General features: G+C 43.7%; 1 protein-coding gene across 6 annotated transcripts in view; it reads left to right on the top strand.

The window, feature by feature from the left end:
* Window positions 1-25,100, top strand: part of RSU1 (Ras suppressor protein 1) — a 366,553-nt gene that overhangs the window by 7,863 nt on the left and 333,590 nt on the right. For 4 of the 6 annotated variants that reach the window (XR_010934332.1, XM_067704106.1, XM_067704095.1 and 1 more), the window contains exon 3: window positions 15,242-15,292. The exons of the other annotated variants lie outside the window; for them this stretch is intronic. Coding sequence is in view for 3 of the 4 variants with exons in the window: in XM_067704106.1 (XP_067560207.1) it covers window positions 15,242-15,292 (51 nt within the window). In the remaining variant the exon portion in view is untranslated. The remainder of the gene's footprint in view (window positions 1-15,241; window positions 15,293-25,100) is intronic. 6 annotated transcript variants of the gene reach the window in all.

The raw sequence follows: 25,100 nt of genomic DNA, 5'->3' as shown, positions 1-25,100 counted from the left end.
CCGAAATGGGGAAGACATTTGACACTTAGATGTCAGGCAAAGGCTTAACGTTCCTGATGCAGAATGAGCTCTCGCAGAGGTGCTGGTCAGGCCTCCCGAGGTGTTCACTCAGTGCATTGCCCTCTTCCGAGAGAAATCACTCACACCTCAAGCTTTTCTCTGAGAATTAGCTTGCTCACAGGTTGGTATCATCTATACCAGCTGCTGGCAAACTTGTCTGGTTTTTAGACTCACCTAGGGAATGTTTAAACATTGCAGTGCTCAGGCTGCACCCCAGACCAGTTCAGGGGGAAACTCTGAATGTGGAGACAGGTGTCAGAAATTTTGCTCTTTAAAATAATATGTTTTCGGACTTCCCTGGTGGCGCAGTGGTTGAGAGTCCGCCTGCCGATGCAGGGGACGCGGGTTCGAGTCCCGGTCCGGGAAGATCCCACATGCCACGGAGCGGCTGGGCCCGTGGGCCATGGCCGCTGAGCCTGCGCATCCGGAGCCTGTGCCGCGCAACGGGAGAGGCCGCAACAGTGAGAGGCCCGCGTACCGAAAAAAAAAAAAAATGTTTTCATCCATGCACACCACAGCCTTGCAGCCATGGTCCTTGTTCAAGTGCAAACTGTTCATTTTTGGCCTGTGGAACTCTTGTTGGCTCTCACATCCAGTGGACGTGAGCAAAGTGTAACAAGCTGTGCCCGGTGTGTCTGTGAATTCCTGTCCCGGACCTGGAATCAGCTGTCCTCATAGAAACCCTGTTTTTGTTTGTCTGTCTTAGTGGGCAATATTTTGGGACCACAATCTGGGCTCCAGGGGTGCTCATGATTCCTGGGTCGTTCATGGTCTTTAGGCATTTTTAGCAGACACAGCTAAAAAAAAAACCGTATACACACACACACACACACACACACACACACACACACGTGTCACAATATATGTATCTGTAGATGTATACAGATACATATATACACATATATGAGGATTAAAATATCTAACGAGCTCATACTGGAAGGTCCAATTTAAATATGGGACTGTAAGGCTCTTCCTTAACTTCCTTCACACTAGTCTCTACTTTTCTTCCACTCTGAGGATCCTGATTGTCAGGGATACACGTGATGTTAGACTATCTCACAGTTACTTATTTGGTACATTACACACAAATAGCAATGCTACTGTTACCAGCGCCGGTATTGCTGAAAAGAGTCGTTTTGTGCGTATTCTATCCCCATTCTCCTCCTTTTTTTGTTTGTTTTATTATACTTCACTGTTTTTTACAGCAGTTTCCCCTATTGTTAACATCTGGCATTCATTCGAGTGATACTTTGGTTGCAGTTGATGAAGCAGCATCGATACATTATTATTCACTAAAATCCACAGTTTGCATTGTTGTCCGCTGGTTGTGCTGTAACACACTATGGCTTTTAACAGATGCATAACATCCTACAGAGTAGTTTCACTGTCCTCAATACCCTCTGTGTTCTACTTATTTTTCCCTCTCTTCCTCATCACCTCCTGTTGAACCCCAGGCAACCACTGAAATTTTATGTCTCTATAGTTTTGCCTTTCCCAGAATGTGATATAGTTGAAATCGTAGAGTACGTAATCTTTACAGAAAGCCTTCTTTGACTTAGCAATATGAGTTTAAGTTTCTTCTGTGTCTTGTCTTGGCTCCGGAGCTCGTACTTTTTTGTTATTGGTTAAAATTCCATTGTCTGAATGCACCACAGTTTTTTTGTCCTTTCACATATTGAAGGACATCTTTGGTTGCTGTCACATTTTGTCAGTTTGCCGCTATGAACATCCATGTGCAGATTTTTGTGTGAACATCGTTTTTTGACTCTTTTGGGTAAATGCAAAGGAACAGAATTGCTGGATCGTGTGGTAAGAGTATTTTCGGTGTAATAAGAAACCACTGTCTTCCGAAGTGGCTGCACCATTTCGTGCATTCCCCGGCAGTGAATGAGAGTTCCTGTGGCTCCACCCCTTGTCAATGTTTGGTGCTGTCAGTGTTCTGGATTTTGCCCATTCCGATAGGTGTGTAGTGGTATCTCGTTGTTTTCAGTGGGCAGTTCCTTAATGGCGTGTCATGTGGAAAATCTTTTCATAGGCTTGTTTGCCCTCTGTATATCTGCTTTGATGAGGTGTCTGTTAAGTTCTTTGGCCCACTTTTTAATTGGGATGTTTGTTTTCTTATTGTTGGATTTAAAAAGTTCTTTGTGTATTTTGGAAAGAAGTCCTATATCAGATGTGTGTTTTGCAAAAATGTTGTCTTAGTCTGTAGCTCTTGTTTCCCTTTTATTAACATTGTCTTTCATAGAGGAGAAGTTTTTAATTTTAATGAAGTCCCAGCCAGTTAACACCTTTTTTTTTTTTTTTTTTTTGCTTTTGGTGTTGTATCTAAGAAGTCATTACCAGATCAAGGGCTGCCTAGGTTTTCTCCTGTGTTGTATTCTAGGACCTTACGCTTTTGCATTTTACACTATGAACCACTTTGAGTCAATATTTGTCAAAGGTGTAAGTTCTGTGTCTAGATTCTTTTTTTTTTCTTATGTAGATGTCAAATTCCAGCACCGTTTGTTGAGAAGATGATCCTTTTTCCATTGAATTGCCTTTGCTCCTTTGTCAGAGACCAGTTGCCTCTATTTGTGTGGGTCTGTTTCTGCGCACTCTTCTGTGCCAGTGATGTCTTTGTGTTTTTCAATTAGTGGCTGTGGATTTATATAGTAAGTTTTGAGTTGGGACGTGTCAATTTTCTGAGTTTGTTTTTCTTTTTCAATATTTTATTGCTATTTTGGGTCTTCCCATATAAATTCTAGAATCGGTTTGTCGCCATTCACAAAATAAACTTGCTGTGGTTTTCATTGGGATTGCACGGAATCTCTAGATCAAGTTAGGAAGAACGGGGTAGCCAGGGGTGGGACTGAACGTTCCCACCATCAGCCCCCATCCTTTAGAAACTTCTGAAAGTCACCTCATTAACATAACAAAGACACCTTTGTTTAGATTCATTGTGGTAAAGCCTCCTGTTTGGGTGTTGTTTAATACCTCTAGAGTTGATATAAGGAGAGAGCCCACCCTCAGCTCCCACGCAGCGGCCTTCTCTGTTGGCCGGAACACAGGAAAGGTGAGAACAGAGGGGTTGGTCTGAAGTGGAAGGTGTGCAAGTATGACGTTGCCCATCTTCATTTTGGGGGAAAAATGAACCAATGGACTAAGGCTCCTTTTTATCTTATTTGCATTTGCCTAGTAGAAAAATACGGTCAGAACTAATCAGGTTCTTGTTGGGAAACAGCTTTTAAAGGGTCCTGTCTACTTACTAGTGCTGAAACCTCAGGCAGGTTACCTAACCTCTCTGGGCCTCATTTTTCTCACCTAAAATTGGGAGGGAGGGCGGGCTTCCCTGGTGGCACAGTGGTTAAGAATCCGCCTGCCAATGCAGGGGACAAGGCTTCAAGCCCTGGTCCGGGAAGATCACACATGCCGCGGAGCAACTAAGCCCGTGTGCCACAATTACTGAGCCTGCGCTCTAGAGCCTGTGAGCCACAACTACTGAGCCCGCGTGCCACAACTACTGAAGCCCACGCGCCTAGAGCCCATGCTCTGCAACAAGAGAAGCCACTGCAATGAGAAGCCCGTGCACCGCAACGAAGAGTAGCCCCCACTCGCCCCAACTAGAGAAAGCCCGCACGCAGCAACAAAGACCCAACACAGCCAAAAATGAATTTAAAATAAATGCAAAGAAGAAAACTAAAATTAGGAGGGAGGCAGAGAGTAATAGTGCTGTCTGTTAGCATTATTGGGAGGAATACATGAGGTAATAAAGTTCTTAGAACCGTGGCCGCCACATTTTAAGTGTTTGGTAAACATTAGCTGTTGTGGTTACTCTTTTATTTTAACATTTTTTTAACATCTTTATTGGAGTATAATTGATTTACAGTGGTGTGTTAGTTTCTGCTTTGTAACAAAGTGCATCAGCTATATGTATACATATGTCCCCACATTTCCTCCCTCTTGCGTCTCCCTCCCACCCTCCCTATCCCACGCCTCTAGGTGGTCACAAAGCACCAAGCTGATCTCCCTGTGCTATGCGGCGGCTTCCCACTAGCTATCTATTTTACATTTGGTAGTGTGTATATGTCCATGCCACTCTCTCACTTTGTCCCAGCTTACCCTTCCCCCTCCCCGTGTCCTCAAATCCATTCTCCATGTCTGTGTCTTTATTCCTGTCCTGCCCCTAGGTTCTTCAGAACCATTTTTTAATTTAGAGTCCAGGTATATGTGTTAGCATACAGTATTTGTTTTTCTCTTTCTGACTTACTTCACTCTGTATGACAGACTCTAGGTCCATCCACGTCTCTACAAATAACTCAATTTCGTTTCTTTATATGGCTGAGTAATATTCCATTGTATATATGTGCCACATCTTCTTTATCCGTTCATCTGTCGATGGACACTTAGGTTGCTTCCATATCCTGGCTATTGTAAACAGAGCTGCAGTGAACATTGTGGTACCTGACTCTTTTTGAATTATGGTTTTCTCTGGGTATATGCCCAGTAGTGGGATTGCTGGGTCATATGGTAGTTCTGTTTTTAGTTTTCTAGGGAACCTCCGTACTGTTCTCCATAGTGGCTGTATCACTTTACATTCCCACCAACAGTGCAAGAGGGTTATCTTTTCTCCACACCCTCTCCAGCATTTATTGTTTGTAGATGTTTTGATGATGGCCATTCTGACTGGTGTGAGGTGATACCTCATTGTAGTTTTGATTTGCATTTCTCTAATGATTAGTGATGTTGAGCATCCTTTCATGTGTTTGTTGGCAATCTGTGTATCTTCTTTGGAGAAATGTCTATTTAGATCTTCTGCCCATTTTTGGATTGGGTTGTTTGTTTTTTTGATATTGAGCTGCATGAGCTGCTTGTAAATTTGGAGATTAATCCTTTGTCAGTTGCTTCATTTGCAAATATTTTCTCCCATTCTGAGGGTTGTCATTTTGTGTTTTTTATGGTCTCCTTTGCTGTGCAAAAGCTTTTAAGTTTCATTAGGTCCCATTTGTTTATTTTTGGTTTTATTTCCATTTCTCTAGGAGGTGGGTCAAAAAGGATCCTGCTGTGATTTATGTCATAGAGTGTTCTGCCTATGTTTTCCTCTAAGAGTTTTATAGTGTCTGGCCTTACATTTAGGTCTTTAATCCATTTTGAGTTTATTTTTGTGTATGGTGTTAGGGAGTGTTCTAATTTCATTCTTTTACATGTAGCTGTCCAGTTTTCCCAGCACCACTTATTGAAGAGGCTGTCTTTTCTCCATTGTATATTCTTGCTTCCTTTATCAAAGATAAGGTGACCATATGTGCGTGGGTTTATCTCTGGTCTTTCTATCCTGTTCCGTTGATCTATATTTCTGTTTTTGTGCCAGTACCATACTGCCTTGATTACTGTATCTTTGTAGTACAGTCTGAAGTCAGGGAGCCTGATTCCTCCAGCTCTGTTTTTCTTTCTCAAGATTGCTTTGGTTATTTGGGGTCTTTTGTGTTTCCATACAAATTGTGAAATTTTTTGTTCTAGTTCTGTGAAGAATGCCCTTGGTAGTTTGAGAGGGATTGCATTGAATCTTTAGATCGCTTTGGGTAGTATAGTCATTTTCACAGTGTTGATTCTTCCAATCCAAGAACATAGTATATCTTCCCATCTGTTTGTATCATCTTTAATTTCTTTCATCACTGTCTTATAGTTTTCTGCATACAGGTTTTTTGTCTCCTTAGGTAGGTTTATTCCTAGGTATTTTATTCTTTTTGTTGCAGTGGTAAATGGGAGTGTGTCCTTAATTTCTCTTTCAGATTTTTCATCATTAGTGTATAGGAATGCAAGAGATTTCTGTGCATTAATTTTGTATCCTGCTACTCTACCAAATTCATTGATTAGCTGTAGTAGTTTTCTGGTGGCATCTTTAGGATTCTCTATGTATAGCACCATTTCATCTGCAAACAGTGACAGTTTTACTTCTTTCCAATTTGCATTCGTTTTATTTATTTTTCGTCTCCGATTGCTGTGGCTAAAACTTCCAAAACTCTGTCGAATCATAGTGGTGAGAGTGGGCAGCCTTGTCTTGTTCCTGATCTTACAGGAAATGGTTTCAGTTTTTCACCATTGAGAATGATGTTGTCTGTGGGTCTGTCATATATAGCTTTTATTATCTTGAGGTAGGTTCCTTCTATGCCTACTTTCTGGAGAGTTTTTATCATAAATGGGTGTTGAATTTTGTCGATAGCTTTTTCTGCCTCTATTGAGATGATCATATGGTTTTTTTTCTTCAGTTTGTTAATACGGTGTATCACGTTGATTGATTTGCATATATTGAAGAGTCTTTGCATTCCTGGAATAAACCCCACTTGATCATGGTGTATGATCCGTTTAATGTGCTGTTGGATTCTGTTTGCTAGTATTTTGTTGAGGATTTTTGCATCTATGTTCATCAGTGATATTGGCCTGTAGTTTTCTTTCTTTGTGACATCCTTGTATGGTTTTGGTATCAGGGTGATGGTGGCCTCGTAGAATGAGTTTGGGAGTGTTCCTTCCTCTGCTGTATTTTGGAAGAGTTTGAGAAGGATAGGTGTTAGCTCTTCTCTAAGTGTTTGATAAAATTTGTCTGTGAAGCCATCCGGTCCTGGGCTTTTGTTTGTTGGAAGGTTTTTAATCACAGTTTCAATTTCAGTGCTTGTGATTGGTCTGTTTACATTTTCTCTTTCTTCCTGGTTCAGTCTCAGAAGGTTGTGCTTTTCTAAGAATTTGTCCGTTTCTTCCAGGCTGTCCATTTTATTGGCATAGAGTTGCTTCTAGTAGTCTCTCATGATCCTTTGTGTTTCTGCAGTGTCAGTTGTTATATTTTAACATTTTTTATTCTAGTGAGTGGTTATAAAGTCCCCAGTGTTGCATATTGATGTAGGAGGCATTACATGTATATTAGTTCTTTCTTTTCTTCTCTCTTCTGTGTTTCTTACAGAATCGAATTCAGCTTTTCATTTTAAGTATGAGGAACTGCGCTCTAGAGAAATCCAGCGATTTTTTTATTTTCCTCAGTATTCTCATGGAATTACAGTCTGGGTCTCACACTGCTTTAAACTTGGTATTCTAGCTGTGCTTGAGGCCCTCTATGGAACTGTCATGTCTCTTCAGGATAGAAAGGACTTTGCACTCTGGTTTATTCTCTTTAATGATAGGCATTTCCACCATCTTGAAAAGAACACTCCCCCGAGGTGTGAACATTGTTTTTCCAGTTTAGGAAGAATAAGCTCAAGAGGTAGAATCTGGAAGCCTTGGTTAGAGTCCCAGTTCTGATTCTGGGGGAGTGGGGAGTTTGTGGGGAACCCTAGGAAAATCACTTTACCTCTGGGCCACAGTTTCCTTATCTGTAAATTGAGGAGTTGAAGCTTTTTCCTATAACTGATTTCTAAAAGTACACCTATTTTAGGTTACACAATTAAAACAGTTTATGCTAGAAAAATTATTCAATACAGACAAGTAAAAAAAAAAAAAAAAAAGCTGGGTTAGGGGGAGAAGGTAGGTATGTAGATAAAGAATAAAACTGACTCTGGATCTGGAAGATCCTACTCACCCTGAAAAAACTTTGCAGCATTTGCCTTTTTTTTTTTTTTTTTTTTTTTTTTGCGGTTTGCAGGCTTCTCACTGTTGTGGCCTCTCCCGTTGCGGAGCATAGGCTCCGGAGGCGCAGGCTCAGCGGCCATGGCTCACGGGCCCAGCCGCTCTGCGGCATGTGGGATCCTCCCAGACCGGGGCACGAACCCGTGTCCCCTGCATCGGCAGGCGGACTCTCAACCACTGCGCCACCAGGGAAGCCCTGCAGCATTTCCCTTTTAACGGGAGTTTTGAATCCGCTTACCTCCTTGTGGTGCTGACATTCTGCCTTGTGTTGTGGTTTTTTATCGCCTCCCCTCATTACAGAGTAAGCTCCTTGACGGTAGTGCCTGTGTCTCACGCGTATTCTGTCTTTGTCAACATAACTAAGTACAGTGCGCTGCAAACAGTTTGTAACTCCCTGAGCCTTCCTTCATGTCATCTTCCTCAATCCCCAAGAGCAGTGAACAACCGTGAACCTTAGGCAGCTCACTGTATTTTCCTCTTTAATTCTCCCGACGTCTTCAAAATTAAAAATTTTTCTTTGTCCTTTTGCCTGAAGGAGAGACTGTAAAGCGATGTGTTTGGATGGGAAGCATGTGGGCTCCATGTCGTCAGTAACACGGTGCCTTGGGTCCAGCGTCTTTTGACTTAATGTCCCAGTAGACACAGAAGCCTCAGTCAGTGACCAGCTCATGGCGGTTCTCAGCACGTGTGAATTCTCTGCTCTTATTTATGTAAAGGAAGACGTATCACATTGTTAAAAATCATCACATATGATAAATTGCTTTCTGTTGAATGAAAAAGCAATTAATCATGCTTGAGTGACCATTTATGTGCAAATAGGACTCAGTCAAGTAACCAGTTTTGAAAACTTGCTACCAAAGAGTTTCCACCTCACCGCAGTAGTTGGCTGGGGAGGAAAGGAAAGCTTTCATACCCTGGTGATTTTTTTTTTTCCCCCTGAAGTTTTAAATTATGAACAAAGTTCAAAAGAAATGTTCTTTTATGATTCTGGGTGTGTTGATGAATACGATATTTGTATTACACCTTGGTATCAAACGTTTCATTGTCTGCCTTCACTTAAATATACTGTCAGAAGCTGCATGCTTAAGATCTGAATCTGCATCCTTCTAGCAGGGGTGCAGTAACTTCAGCGTGTGACGCGGGCAGGCATTTCAGTCATGCATCTTGGAGACACGGGACCCAGAGTGGTCAGCGTGGCTGCGTGGTGCTCACGTGCGGCCTCTCCTGCAGCCCCGCCGAGTCTCTGAATCTGGGTTACTTAGGGCTGTCGCTGTTTCTAGCCTACCGGGAGCCCAAATGGAAAAGCCTTTGGGATCATCCTGTATTTTCAGTTCAAATGAATTCTTCTTTGTAGTCAACAACTTTGGGAGGAATTGAATTCACAGAGGGTACCGTTTGCAGCGTAATCTGCAGACTTGCCCCGAGTTTGAAGGCTGCCCACCCTGGAATTGTAACACAAGTCAAAGGTGACCCTCTTTGAACATCCCAGAGGGTATGGCTGTTCTCCCACTGCAATATTTGATAGCTCAAGAGCTGTCAAAAAAGGGTAAACTGGGGACTTCCCTGGCAGTCCAGTGGTTAAGACGCTGCACTTCCAATGCAAGGGGCCGTGGGTTCGATCCCTGGTGGGGGAACTAAAATCCTGCATGCCGTGTGGCGAGACCAAACAAAATAGTAAACCGTTTGTCTTCTGAAGGTAGTGGTGTCTTTCCGATTGCTTCCATGGGAGCGCAGCCTGTGAAATGAACTGACGGTTACAATCCAGGTTTTGGTGGCCAGTGTTCTAGAATCTTTCATCGGGAACCCAAAGATGCCCAGTTCTGACCTGCGACGAGACGGCAGAAACTTTCAAGTCCCGTTACCACTGTGTGCGTTTCCAAGACTCGCTCCCCTTGTCTCATCCTGGCTGTGTCTTTTCCTCTGGATAGCCACGTCACTCCGTGAAGCTAGAGCTTTTATCCTTTCTAACGTGCCTCCAGAGGAGTAACTGGCTTCTGATTGCCAGGCTGGAGACTGGAGAGACAGGCGCACCGCTGTGGCATGGTGGGCTCTTCTGAAAGGAGGCCCGCCACGCCATCACCTGGTGCTGCGGATTTATCCTGCTTCCTTTCACACTGTCTACTTGACGCTGAAGAAGAAGGAAAGAAAAAAAAAGACTGTGTCTGTTTTAAAAAAATAACATCTGCTTCCACGTTTTATCTAGAAACCACGATTCTTTTTCTAGGAGTGTTAGCTAGTCCTTTGATTTTTCTGAATATATTCCATTGCAATACCGCCTGCTCACTCCAGGCCTGTGTCTTCTCTGTTTTCCATCTCTTCACTCAGATAAGCCTAGACTTGCTTCCGTAACCTCCAATTTCCATATATCCTCCAAGTCCAGTTTCAGTGCCTTAAAGCATTTTTGGACGTGTCATCCCACAGTAAATGAGGTCCCCTTTTTTTTTTTTTTTGATTGCACCACAGGGCTTAGCTCCCCGACCAGGGATCGAACCCTGGCCCCCTGCAGTGGAAGCGTGGAGTCCTAACCACTGGACCGCCAGGGAAGTCCCTGTGATGTCTCCTTCTAATCTCCCATTATCCTTTCAGAAACACTTCTCTTGTGCCCACGATCCTTTTATATTTTGCAGTTTAGGATTTTGGTGCGTATTCTGTGTTACCTAAATGGAGGGACTGTGTGGCATATCATGCAAACCAGGGAAGTTTTGAGAGGGAAAGTGGGTGTAATCCAGGACTGTCCCAGTCTCATGAGGATGTACTGTTGACGTTACTTCTAACAGAATCTCCAAGGAAGAGACCATCGACACTCTGAGCGTGCCTGGTAAATATCCGGTTGTGGCTCGCGGGCTCAGTAGTTGTGGCACGTGGGCTCAGTAGTTGTGGCTCGCAGGCTGTATAGCGCAGGCTCAGTAGTTGTGGCGCACGGGCTTAGTTGCTCCGCGGCATGTGGGATCTTCCCGGACCAGGGCTCGAACCCGTGTCCCCTGCACTGGCAGGTGGATTCCTCACCACTGCGCCACCAGGGAAGCCCCTACATGCCGTTTCTAAAGGCTGAAGACAGAATGGTATCCGAGGCATGGCAGCAGTCAACTGAGTATGCCAACGCGTTTTCTCAGTTATTTAGCTGACTCTTGGAAGTGCATTCGACTGAGAAAACGCCCGGCAGTGCATGGTTTAATATCGCTTTAGGAATTTTAGTAACAGTTTGTTGTCACTGTTCTGGTGCCCCTGCAACCTGACAGTTCCTGGCTGGCAGGACCGTAAGGTATGATATTCCTGCAGCGGGAGATTTCCCAGTGTGCGGTTAGGGTTAGCAGGGCAGGTCAGTGGGGACAGCCTCATTCCATTTCACCCACATGATTGACTAGGGTGGCTATTGTACTTTTAAATAAGCCATTCTATTCTGCTAGACCTTTTCTCCTTTTTTAACACTGCAGTTTCCATAGGAAACCCACAATGGACTCACCATGGCCAAGTGGAGGGGAGTGGCAGGTTGCATGAATATGTCCGTTGGTCCTTGGTCTTTGCCTGTCACAGGCTTTGTGATTGATTCTGTGATTTCAATTCTGTCCAACCTAACTGCTCTCCCCGCAGACCCAGCCTGGAGTCCTTTGTTGCCCTAAACATTTCCTCACAGATCTTTTATTAACTTTTTCTTTTCTGCTCTAATTTTTCTCCCTCTTACCTACTTTAGCATGTAGCCCTGTAACAATAATGAGAAAGAAAAATACATCTCTAGTGGTGTGATCAGGTGAAGCAACAAATGCACTTCTCTTCTCTATTTAAAAAAAAAAAAAAAGGACTTTCAAACTTACTGATTTTCTCCCCGGCTAAATGCTTGTAGAGAAGACAGAATGAAAAGATTGAAAAGGCCCAACTTTTCCTAATTAAATCTTTCATTGTGAATGTTAGCTGGGAGAAGAGCAAAGTTTTTTTCTCTTTAATTATGGTAGTTGTGATATTTTAGGAAAAATTACGGCAGGAGGCGATCAGATTATCAGGGGTTTTTTGCTTTTGTCATCAGAATTGATTTCTGTGACTCTCAAATGGAATGGTTTGCTAGTGTGAGAGGCTGCTAGTTGTCTGTTTTGGTTTGCCCCGTCTTTGTGGGTTATAAAACCCCTAGTTGTATCTGGCATGTGGTCACTTGGAATCCAGGCTGTGTTTCCCCACCTCTTTTGCATCTAGGCATCACTGTATTACAAAATGTTGATTAATTGCTTGTAAATGGAAGTGCCGTGTGCAATTTCTTGGAAGAATTGTGAAGGAGGAAGGCTTTTTCCCCTTTCCGTCTTCCTAAGGGGAATGCAGGCATGATGGCTAAGCTCAGGCAGCCTTTTTGGAGCATGAGGTGGGATCCATGAATGGCTGACCAACAAGATACCAGGAACCTCTGGACTGCCCGTGTGTAAGTGAGAGAGAAACTCTTGTGTAACACCTGTTATCTGTGGTTTGTTCTCCTATGATACTGACCACTGTCTTAACTCGTATATCTCTGAATCTGTTTCATCTGGTTTTGTATGAGGACAGCTCTTGGAGATTTTTTGTTTTCATATCAGACTCTATGCCTCAGAGGTAAAGGAATGCTTTATCTGGTGGACAAGAACAGTCTTAACTCTTATAAATACAAATGTGTGAGATGTTCTGCAGTGTCTAGAATCTAACTTGTCATGTAAGAAGCCATCATGGTGATGCTTTTAAAATCACAAAAATGCTCTTCCCCTGTGCTTTGCCTTTCTCTTCCTCCTCCCCTAAGGTTTCAATCCCGAAGCCAGTAAGTGCAACAGAAAAAGAGGCATTCAGGTGTTGGGGGGTGGGCGTGGTGGCCCAGAGCAGGATGGGGAGCCTGGCTTGGGGGGTCCAAGCCCCAAAGCAGGACCAGGGCCAGGAGGTTGGAGGTGCAGGTGAGGAGGGTGAACTGGGCAGGTGTCCAGGTAGGAAGAAAGAGCATGGGGAGATGGGTTCCTGCATTAATACACGGGTGCATAGTTGAAAGAACCCAGAAGGTTCCTCAGAGCCCACTCACCCAGGGAGTTAATGAGGGCACAGGACATAGCTTAGCAGGGGTTACAAAGCACAGGCGAACGCCAGGGTTCCCAGGGCGCAGCCCCCAGGCTCGCAGCCCCCCAGGCTCGTTTCTTGGTTGCTCAGGGCATACTTTATCTCCAGGTAAGAACTTTCAAGACATATTCAACGAGTCTGGGTGTTGGGAGTGCGTGGGCAGAAATGTCTAGCGCTGTCTTCTGTGCCCGGCTGGTCAGGTGCCTCTAACCAGGTATAAGCCAGCGACCACACATCCCTGGACATGTGAACATGCTGGTCCTGGAGCCTCCAAGGTGTTAGCAACTTTGAACAGGACATGACACATCTCGAGCTCATCTACTCATCTGGGTCTTGACCCAGAATCAGTGTCAGACTTCCAGGTGTCCCTGCAGGTCAGCATAGAGCCATCCCAACACGGCTGTGAGATAACCCTGCTTCACGCAGTTATATGTAGGGGTATTGATGGCGTACGTAAGTAGGTTAAAAATAATGGACGCCAGAGTTCTCGCTGTTAGAGAAGAGAGTTAACAAATAGATGGAGAAAATGAGAATGAACCATGCAGTGTTGTATTGGAATCCATCTATTGGTGTGAACTTGGGATTCAAGTTCAGATGTGTGTGTACAGATCCGTACAGATGTGTGTGGGGGGTGAGTGTGTGTATTCTCTAATTCTGTGCACTGAGAATACTGAGCCCCCAAGTAACAATGAGCACATCTAGTGCCCAGATTTTGGCTTGTAAGTACTATTTTCCACAGAATCAGCTCATTGGAGAAATGGCTGATTGATTCCAAGCCTGTGGCAGCAAAAGTACAAGATGAGCTTGACTGTCTCTTGCCAGAAAGCAGGGAAGTCCTCAGTGATGGGGACACGTCAAAAGGACACCGGGACATTTGCTGAAACTTGGTTGGGGGCTGAGGATTAGATGGTAATGGTGTATCGTGCTCAGTTTTTGAATTTGGTGATTTTGTTGTGGTTTTGCAGGAAAATGTCTTTGTAGGAATACCCTAAAGTTTATGGGACATCAAGCCAACAGCTTAATCTCAAATGAGTCAGGGCAGAAAAGCAGGTCTTTGCATTGTATTTTCTCTAACTTTGTGGGAGGTTGAACAAAAGAAAAACACTCAAAAATTGTGGTCAACGATGATACCTATTTTTTTCAAGGATGCTGGGGTCCAACCCTGAGACCCTTCTTTTTTTTTTTTTTTCTTTTTTTTTTTTTTGCGGTACACGGGCCTCTCACCGCCGCGGCCCCTCCCGCCGCGGAGCACAGGCTCCGGACGCGCAGGCCCAGCGGCCGTGGCTCACGGGCCCAGCCGCTCCGCGGCACGCGGGACCCTCCCGGACCGGCGCACGAACCCGCGTCCCCTGCATCGGCAGGCGGACTCCCAACCACCGCGCCACCAGGGAAGCCCCCTGAGACCCTTCTTGAGAAAAAATATTTGTCTTATTATTCCTTTATGGAAAAAACTCTGTTGCATTAAAATAATGCATTAATAATAATAATAATGCATTAATGCAACTCTGTTGCATTAAAGTAACGTTCTTATAGAAAGAATATTGGAAAAATTTTTTAAAAATTTTAAATGTGTTTCTTCACTAATACATCTGCGTTTAAAATTGTAATATAAAGTATACTGTATAAAGTATATTGTATTTAATTAGTATATTTAGTATATTGTGTAAAATCATTTAGATTTTAATTTATATATAAATATTTAATTTATATAAATAGGTGTGTGTATATATATAATTTATATATATACTCACAAAAATAAAATATACATATAGCTTGCTGACCACGCAGTGAAGTTTTAGAACCCAAAGTAGAAGGCAGGTCACTTTTTTCCGTCTGGCTTTTCTTTTTTTCCTTTTCTTCTTCTTCTTTTTCTTTTTTAAATGGATCTGTATGTACATTTTCTTTCTTGGTAGTTGGAAAAACCTGTTTTTCTTTTAAAGCAGACCTAATCTTTTTCAGCAGATTAAGCCTCCATGATAATGTTCGAAATTAGTGAGCAATCTGCTGCTGCTTTGAAATGTCAACCAAAACTTGTAGAGGAGCTTGTGGAAGGTTCTTACTGGGATCAGCTGAGAGCCTGTAGCAGCGTTTCGGGGTTGACCGTGGGCTCAGGGGCGGTAGGGTGACGTGGTCCCTGTCTCGACGCGGTGGTTTGTTTAAGCGTGTGGGGAAGTCGGGGAGGAGCTGTCCCTCCCCGGGCTCTGGGCCGGATCTCCTGACCGGTCCCCTTAGTGAGATGGGCTCTTGAGGCTGGACCACTGGGCCAGGCCGCCGAGCGGCACTAACGGGGCCTTGTCGCGTTTGGCCCTGCGACATTAATGCCATCAGTGCTGACTCGCTCTGCTCTGCTAATTGCATAGCTTTTCCTGATTTGGTTTAACATTGAGCAGACAGCCTTCTGTGAACCCCTGCTTCTCTTTTTTCGAGCGATAACACTCCAACCTGGGAAAATAACTTAGCACTTCACCTTGTAGGAGTGTAGGTGTACTTTGGGTACATTAACTGACTGTGTGATTTCTCTTTTTTTCTTTTACAGTCACCCTGTCCCACATCACACAGCTGGTCCTCAGCCACAACAAGCTAACGAGTAAGTCAGCGCCGTCCTGTTACACAACTTCTGACTTCTAGGGACTGTGGCGGTACTGCTGATTCTTCTGTCTTCCTTTACAGACACTAATGACAAGTGATTATTTAGGCAAACCGAGAGGTTACTTGGGTGACACTAAGGCACCTGAGCAGATGGTGGTCCTGTATTTTGTAGTTTGCTCTATTTTGAGGATTCTTCCCTATCATGTGTGTAAACTGCAGAAAGACAGTGACATTGTCTGGAAATGGTCCCCGTAGGGCATGGTAATTACTGCAGTGACCTGAAATGCTGAGACTTTCATTATTATTTAAAAAAAAAAAAAACTTATCAAAAAGAGGAGGGCTTCCCTGGTGGCACAGTGGTTAAGAATCCGCCTGCCAGTGCAGGGGACATGGGTTTGAGCCCTGGTCCGGGAAGATCCCACATGCCACGGAGAAGCTAAGCCCGTGCACCACAACTACTGAGCCTGCACTCTAGAGCCCGTGAGCCACAACTCCTGAGCCCACGTGCCACAACTCCTGAAGCCCACGCGCCTAAAGCCCGCGCACCGCAACGAAGAGTAGCCCTCGCTCACCACAACTAGAGAAAGCCCGCGCACAGCAACGAAGACCCAACGCAGCCAAAAATAAATAAATTAATTAATTAAAAAAAAAGTTAGAATAAGAGTTCTTTGCTTTCATTTATACTTTCTCCTCAAAAGGGGAAGATGTAACTGTTGCTATACTTTTCTTCCCTGCTTGATGGGGGGAGAAGAAAAGCCCAAAGTTGTAAAAATTATATAAACTTGCATCTGCGTTTTTCAAGTTCTTGAGTCTGGTTTCCAAGGAAAATTGTCCTGGGCGTTGGCAGTGGTACGGTTAACATATAGTCGATTTCATACCTCTTTGTAACGTATCTTCTGTGAATAATTGTGGGCCATTTTATTTCTTTATTTTTATTTATTTCTTAATTCTTTTGCGGTACGCGGGCCTCTCACTGTTGTGGCCTCTCCCGTTGCGGAGCACAGGCTCCAGACACGCAGGCTCAGCGGCCATGGCTCATGGGCCCAGCCGCTCCGCGGCATGTGGGATCTTCCCGGACCGGGGCACGAACCCGCGTCCCCTGCATCGGCAGGCGGACTCTCAACCACTGCGCCACCAGGGAAGCCCGCCATTTTATTTTTAGAGCTGTGGCTTTAAAGTTTTTAATGACAGGGACCCACTCTGCCCTCTGATTTCTAATTGACGGTCACTTCTTTGTGCTTGCCGTGTTTCCTGCAGACTTGAATGATTTTTCTAATCATGTGGCCGGAATTTGTTAGGGAGCTTTCCACGTCCAGTGAAACGAAGCAGAATGTCATGTTGAGGGATTTGTGTCGCGAATTTATGTGTGTGTGTGCGTTACATACAGCTTGAAGCAATGTCACAGAGCTGTTGATTACTGAGCATTGAGTGGCAGTTAGGGCCCCTCGTGTGCAGCAGACAGGCGTATGAGTTCATTTTTAGCAAAAAGCACATGTTTGTATGGCAAGGGCAGAGGGGCACAATTGTCATGTTTGCGTATCGGGGGCTCCAGCAGCTGAAAGTGAGGCTGACAGGTCACGTGTGATCGTTATTGTAACAGGTAACATGCTGCCACTTTCATTGCTTTTGTAATAAACGGTTCTGCTCTTCACTGAGACCCTAATCCCAGTTCAGAGGGGATTTGCAGTTTGTTTTGGAGGGGGGACTGCATGATCCCTAAATGACCCCAGATTTTGTGAGCAGAGATCCCAGAAGCTGTCTGTCGTTTAGCTCATGAACATATTTCTTAATTGCCAAGCTTACTACTGTTGTTAGATCTTGCATCATCATCAGAGCAAAAGTTTCCATTTAAACAAGAAAGCCAAACATGTTTTATGCCTATTATACTATTAATTGATCTGGTCCTTAAAAAGTCTTTCAGGTGGTTGTAGTTTATTTCTTTTTAAATGTCCACAGAGAGAGAAATCTCAGGGATCAGGGGATCAATTTTTCTTTCCGGGCATGCAACATGAGATTAATTTGGGTAGGCATAAATACAGTTAAATTGTGTCTGCTGCTGAAGAGGTTCGCTGTGAATGGATGCAAACTTTTTATTTATTTCTTCCTTTTTTTTTTTTTTTCTTCCCCTTTCTCCCATTTGAGACACTCTTGACCTAATCCAGTAAGCTCTAATTAATTGTCTTGGTAAATTCTGTTTCAAGCCACTGTGAGTGGTGTCAGTGACACCCGATCTGTTCCATCCACTAAGGTCAAATTAGCATCTTTTACTGTTTTTCTGGCATTTAAATGAATGGCTTTGCTATGGTTTTTCCAGTGTTTATAGTAAATATGTCCATTTGACGGAAATATAAATATGCATTACACGGAGGTGGGTGTGCCCACCCTCCTGTCACTTTTTATTGTAATCAGTGTCTTTCACTTTCCGTGGTCTTTAACGGGGACTGGCTGACAGCACCGCATTCAAACTCAGACTCAAAAGATAACCCCTCAGCACTGCTTTCATCTTGAAAAAGTATGTGTGTTTTTCTCTTCGTGTGCCAGTTCCACTGTCGTGATATCTCCTCTTGTGTACTTAGGGACTGAATCACCAGCTTCGTCACACTGGGACCTTGATCTGGGGACAGCTCTCGACTCCACTGACCTGAGTCGGTATCTGTAGGGCCGTTGGAACAGTGTAGCGCTCACACCTTTTCATGCTGGTGGTTTTGACATCAATGGGTCCACTCAACACAGTACGACTGAGGCCACGTGGAAGGGGGAAGCGGGCTGATGACCCCTAAATTCCCCAAGATTTTGTGAGTGGAAATTCTTGACGTTTTCGACGCAAGAGTTCGTAAACGTCTTTCAAAATTGTCAGTGTGATCGCTGTTAGAGGTTCCTCATTATTACAGCGACACGATTGACGATTAAACCTGGGGCTTGGGGCCCTGCTGATGGATTTTGGTGCAGTGATTGCGGGGTGACCCTGCCGGCAGCAACTTGCCCAGGTACACGTTCCCGCGATGCACGGAACGAGTGGGAGGCCAAGTTGCGAGTGAATCTTTTCCTTCTGCGTTTCTGCTGTGACTTGACAGGTAGCTCTCTGGGCACCGGAAGGAGGTGCTTTTCTGGCTTCAGAGGAAAGCTGAGGTTCTGACGCCAGGCCGCCCCGCCCCTCCCTTCCTCCCTTGCCTGCCCCCCCCTCCACCCTCCGCCTCCACCCTCCGCCCACCCTCCTCCCACACCCCTGCCCTCCAGGGCCAACCAGAACCCTCTCTTCCCCCAATGCCTATTGTTCGTAGACTCTTGACACCAGCGTGGCCCTTTCTCGTCCTCCTGTTGCTTCCTGTTCCTTCCTCTCCAGATATATCTTAAGCTTTGTTGAAGGCAGGGACCATGTCTTGTTCTTTTTTTTCCCTTCATATTTATTTATTTATTTGGCTGTGCCGGGTCTTTGTGGCCACCTGCGGGCTCTTAGTTGCAGCGTGTGCACTTCTTAGTTGTGGCATGTGGGCTCCTTAGTTGTGGCATGTGGGGTCTTAGTTGTGGCATGTGGGGTCTTAGTTGTGGCATGTGGGCTCTTATTTGTGGCATGTGGGCTCCTTAGTTGTGGCATGCGGGATCTTAGTTCCCCGACCAGGGATCGAACCTGGGCCCCCTGCATTGGGAGCACGGAGTCTTAGCCACTGGACCACCAGGGAAGTCCCTCTTATTCTTCTTTAAGGCCTGATGCTGAGTGCACAGCAGCTTCCCAGTCAGTCCTCATAGAAAGCAATAGTGGTTGATGGGAGGGGGCAGACAGAGGACCAGCAGGGCCGGGGGGGAAATAGCTGGCTTCCGTGAAGTGGTCAGTGTAGGAAGCTGATAGTTTCCTCAGGATCAGCTGGTTAACGGACTTGGTTAGCTGTGACCACTACACACTTCTGTTTCTTAACTACTTATAGGCTCACTTCAAATGTGCTGAACCGTGAGTGCTCTAAAGAAACAGAACCTCAGGTCCTAGAAGTTGCTGTCTGTGCCCCCTTTATAGGGGCCCTTTCATAGGTAAGGGCTGATGTGCTGACAGGGTACAGGCAGACCTCGCTTTATTGCACCTGGCAGACATTGCGTTTTTGTGGGGGAAATTGAAGGTCTGTGGCAACCCTGCGTCGAGCAAGGCTGTTGGCACGCTTTTTTTCCTACAGCATTTGCTTACCTCGTGTCTCTGCATCACACTTTGGTAACTCTCACAGTATTTCAAACCCTTCACCAGCAAAAAGATGACAGCTCGTTGAAGGCTCAGATGATGATGGTTTGCACTTTTTTTTTTTAGCAATAAAGTACTTTTTAAGGTATGTACATTGTTTTCTAGACATAATGCTTTGCACACTTAATAGATGACAGGATAGTATAAACATTACTGTTACAGGCACCAGGAAGCCAAAAATTGGTGTGACTCAGTTTACAGCAGTAATCTCTTTATTGTGGTGGGTGGTCTGGAACCAAACCTGCATTGTCCCCAAGGTGTGCCTGTGCTCCTCGGGGACACCTAAGGACCCACGGTGGGGAAAGCGGGCATCATGACCACCCATGGGTGCTTTTTTCCACCCAGCGACCCTTGTGGGCTCAGCTGAGTTTCACTTCTCCAAAGGGAAGTGAAGACCTATACTATCCTGTGTCTTTGGGTTTGGAACCTGCTGCTCTTTCACTTAGTTTTATATTTTTAAGGTCCCAAATGATTTACTAATATTTTCATACAGTGAATTGTAGGTTAAGTTTCTTGAAATTAGGAGCCCTGTCATATGCTTATATATATTGTACCACCCACAGCAGTGCCAGAAGTGTGCAGAACATGAAACAGACACTCAGTTAATGCCGGTTGATTAGTGGCTTGGTAGGTGGTACGTTTTGCTAAGTCCCAGCAGTCCGAGATGATAGACTCAAGGGCTTGCTTGCTCTCAGTGTGTCTAAGATGGGGACACAGCATTATTTCAAAGGTGATCTTCCTGTGTCCCTGCTCTCCTGCCTTGGTGATGACCCTCCCTTGTAAATAAGCCAGGGTTAGATGAGTCTTTTTCAGTCTGCGCCTTATCTGATCCCTGGTTTTTATGGTATTTGGGAGTTTTAGCTTTGTAAATGTTTTTCTGCTTGTTTGCAGTCTTAAAGAGGAATTTCTTTCTGAGACAACCATTTTAAGCCTTGTCCACTAGAGGTCACTGTTGGGATACGTTACTTTTTTTTTTTTTCCTCCTCATTTTGTACTAAAAGATTAGAAATCAAATTTGTGTTGTCAGACGAAATTTTTTTGCAAGTTTCTCGGCTCCGTCCAACAGGGATGTTACTACTTCCATTTACATAATGCAGTTTTGCCATAATTAATGTAGATAAGGAGGTATGTTATTTTTCTGTTTGGCTCCCCAAATTTAAGTATACATTCAGTGTCACGTGTCATTTTTAGTGTTTATTACGGCTACTTTCTCATGTTAGAAACTTTTCTTCCAGTCTGTTTAAAGTGAGAGGATTTTATTGCCTTTTATAGTAATTTTCGTATTGAGTATATATGAGATTTTTTTTCTCCTGTGGAAGAAAGAAGTTTAAAATACGTATGTATGTGACTAGATTTAAATTTAAAAATAACCGTGCATTTTGTGCATATTTAAACTGATTCTTCTACTGAATGCCACTGTGTAGGGAAGAATACTATGCGTTATGAAATGAATTACATTCTGCGTCACTGATAAAACAGTCTCTGAGCATCAATTTTTCAATGTGATGCTTTTCTTAATTTGAAAAAGAATTTTATTCTTACAGCCAAACCTATGTACAAATGTTGCCAGCACCTTAAATGTGACAACAGTATTTATTTTCATTTTGTGACCCATGCATGTTAAGGACTAAACCCTCATCATTTTCTGCAAGATGCAAAGGAGGTCTTTTTGCTTTGTGCAAACGCTGAACAACCAGCTCTATGTAAACCTTTCATAAGTGTGGGTCTCTGAATGTAATTGTTTAGTTTTATACTTTGAACTTTTAACTGTCATGTAAAACATTCTCTTGAGATATTAGCAGCTTTGCCAGCCATAACTGTGACCCTGTCTTGTCATTTAATGTGTCGGAAATGGCTAGGCAGGCAGTAAACCTAAGTGTGATGGCAAAACTTATGTCTTTTTTTTAACAGGCTATTTCTTATTAGTTATAGCTTATCTATGAATTCAAAATTATAATGAACAAGAAAATACTAGGGTATTTTCTTTAGTGATTTCAGTAACTTCTTTATAAAGATAATATTCTAAACACATGGAAGCTAATATAATGTTTTAAGATTTTATGCAGATATATATATTGATAGTATCTCTACTGTACGTCTCATTATAAAGGAATTAAGGAACATGTTTTGCATGAAAATATTGCAGTCTCAAAATATGCAGGTCCAATTATAACGAAGAAAAGTGAGCAGTTTTTAAAAAGCATAATAAACTGAAACCCTTTTCGACAGACATAATAGATTGTTGAGATGAATGAGAAAAATTAACTGTCCCAACTTGTAAGAATGACCTTCACCAGTCTTCCAGCACCTTCCTATTGCCAAATGTCTAGTTATTTCCTCTTCCACAGATTATTTGTCATGCCTTATGCAAAAGTTCTTGTGCATGGCTTGTATGAAATTAAACTATGAGGGAGAATATGCAAAATAAATCGCCTCTCTGTCATGAATTTACCTTGTGACAGTATCAAAACAACTTGCTGTTTGCATTTTAACAGAGTACAAATGTATTTATAATACAGAGGCTTTGATCAATAGCTTATTTTTTTAATTAGTGCACATTCATCAATTTGTTCCTGTGCCATCATTTGAAAGATTGGATTCGAAAAAATGTATACATAGTTTTGAGCCAGACAGCCATTAATCGAACAGTATCTTTCCGATGGTGCCACTGGCTAGGTACCATTTAAAAAATCGCCTGTAGTTGGGAGTTTGTTATTTTGGGTTTTAGTAAGGAAGCATGCAGGGCCGTCACATGGAAGCATCTTTTGGCCCCATGGTCCAGAACCAGCACAGTCCAAGACCAGCGGGTGAAGTTGGAGAAGGTGGGTTTCGATGCAGTTGTATCCTCCGCTCAGACACTTGTCATCCTCTGATCCCTTTCATGTCAGCCCCACCATCCCAAATGTACCTACTCTAGAATTCCTCTTCTTGGAGTCCTGCCCTGTGCTAAGAGGAAGCAAGCTAAGGGTAGTGTGTTAATTCTTCCACAACAGATCTTTAAATGGAACGACTTCACTTATGGGAATTTCAGAAAGGTGGCAGGCTGTGGAGATCATTATGTGCGAGCTGATGGAACCTGTCACTTTCCAAACCCTAGCTCACCCACCGTGGGGAGCTGATCTTGGAAAGGGTTTCTTTTACTATTTCTTTAAAATTTAAAAAATTAAAAAAAAATTTTTTTTGGAGTCTAGTTGATTTACAGCATTGTTTTAGTTTCTGCTGTGCAGCAAAGTGAGTCAGTTACGCATGCACATATATCCTTTCTCTTTTAGATTCTTTTCCCATATAGGCCATTACAGAGAATTGAGTACAGTTCCCTGTGTGATACAGTAGGTCCTTATTAGTTATCTATTTTATATGTAGTAGTGTGTATACGTCAATCCCAATCTCCCAATTTATCCCTCCCCCCATCCCCTTCGGGTCACCATAAGATTGTTTTCTACAGCTGTGATTCTATTTTGTAAATAAGTTCATTTGTACCGTTTGTTTTAGATTCTACCTATAAGTGATATCATACGATATTTGTCCTTCTCTGTCCGACTTACTTCACTCATTATGACAATCTCTAGGTCCATCCATGTTGCTGCAAATGGCATTATTTCATTCTTTTTAATGGCTGAGTAGTATTCCATTGTATATATGTACCATATCTTCTGTATCCATTCCTCCATCAGTGGACATTAGGGTTGCGTCCATGTCCTGGCTGTCTTTTACTATTTATAATAGAACCCTCAAACGGAATTTCTCTACCAGCAGAAGTTTCTATGTAAATCATCTGACTCTGTCTTCTAGGTAATGTGTGTGTATCATGGTGGCGGGGGGAGCGGATATTCTAAAAGGTGCAGTACTTGGTGATATACGTTCTTTTAGAGCAGTTCTTGACATTTCATAACTCACCGTTTTTAAGAGTAGGGTGAAAGCCTTGTGCATGATTCCTAGAAAATCGCACATAATCCTTATAATTTCAGCAGGTTTGTAGATCCTGTTAAAACCATCCATGAGTTTTTTAGGTGCGCGTGGAGCTCAGATATAGAAACCTTGAGTAGGGGAGGGATGACATTAGTATATTTGCAGTGTGGATACACCAATCCTGTATCTTAGAGGGGATGTTTCCTGGAAATATGTGCAAAACTTCAAAAAGGTGATTTTTAAGGCATGTGAAACTCCTTCTTTTTATGATAGCTTTTAGAAAGTGCTCATAAGCTACATCTGATTTACATGCTTCAACTTAAATTTTATGAAATGAGAATTTGTAATCTATGCGGGCCTCTCACTGTTGTGGCGTCTCCCGTTGCGGAGCACAGGCTCCGGACGCGCAGGCTCAGCGGCCATGGCTCACGGGCCCAGCCGCTCCGCGGCATGTGGGATCCTCCCGGACCGGGGCACGAACCCGCGTCCCCTGCATCGGCAGGCGGACTCTCAGCCACTGCGCCACCAGGGAAGCCCCTAGAATTTGTCATCTTGAGTGACACACACATGCAGGCAGACCTCCTTTTATTGTACTTTGCCTTATTGAGCTTCACTGATACTTCGTGTTTTTACAAATTGAAGGTTTGTGGCAGCCCTGCACTGAGCAACTCTGTTAGCACCATTTTTCCAACAGGGTTTGCTCACTTCGTGTCTCTGTGTCACATGTCGGCAATTTTCACAATATTTCAAACTTTTTCTTTCTTATTAAATCTGTTAGGTGGTCTATGATCAGTGATATTTGCTATCACTGCTGTAACTCGTCGAAGGCGCAGATGATGGCTGGCTCTTTTTAGCAATAAAGTATTTTTTCACTAAGTTAAGATTTTTTTTTTTTTTAGCAATAATGCTGTTGCACACTTAATAGACTACAGTATAGTGTAAACATTTGTACGCACTGGGAAACTCACTTTATTGTGGTGGTCTGGAACCGAACCCGCAGTATCTCCGAGGTATGACAGTAGTGTGTGTATGTGTGTATATATATATATATATATATATATATATATATGTTTTCTTCAACTCCAGTAGAACATTGAGAAAGCCTTTCTGTTCTCAGTTTTTCTTTCCCATTGTCAGTCAGCTTAACAGGACAGAACACCGCTCTGATACAATGGACCACGAGTTAACAAACTCGTCGACCCGTTTTCTCCTGCTTTGGATCTGAACTTTCTTGTCTAACCTTCTGCTGTGCCTTTAGGCTTTTCCCGCCTGTGTAGCCTCTGTTGCAGTCGCCTGATTCCTAGCAGAAGTGCCTGCCCTTCTCTCCCAGTCGTGCTCATCCTTCCAGAAGTTGAGACGCATTCTCATCTTTCTCCGTAAAGCCCTTCTTTCCGGCCAACTGTGCGGGGACTAAAGGATAAGGTGTCCACAGCTTTTTCGCTTCGAAAGACCACATCCCCCAGAGACCGTGACCTGAGTGTGAAAGGAAGGGTTGGTTTTGGAGGGCTTGCTCTGTATCTGGGGGGGCGTCAGGCTTCACATGTTTGAGGAACCTGAGCTGGAGGTTGGGGGCCTCACTCTGGCTTTGAGCCTCTGTGCTCCCCCTTCCTTCCCCTGCTGCCTCCCCCTGATGATGTCCGTGTGCAGTAACGCCCCGCTGCAGGGAATCTCG

Source organism: Pseudorca crassidens, chromosome 1 (genome assembly GCF_039906515.1).
Source record: "Pseudorca crassidens isolate mPseCra1 chromosome 1, mPseCra1.hap1, whole genome shotgun sequence".
In the NCBI taxonomy this organism is placed as follows: Eukaryota; Metazoa; Chordata; class Mammalia; order Artiodactyla; family Delphinidae; genus Pseudorca; species Pseudorca crassidens.
Note: the sequence above shows the minus strand (reverse complement) of the source record. Positions and strands in the feature narration are given on the sequence as shown.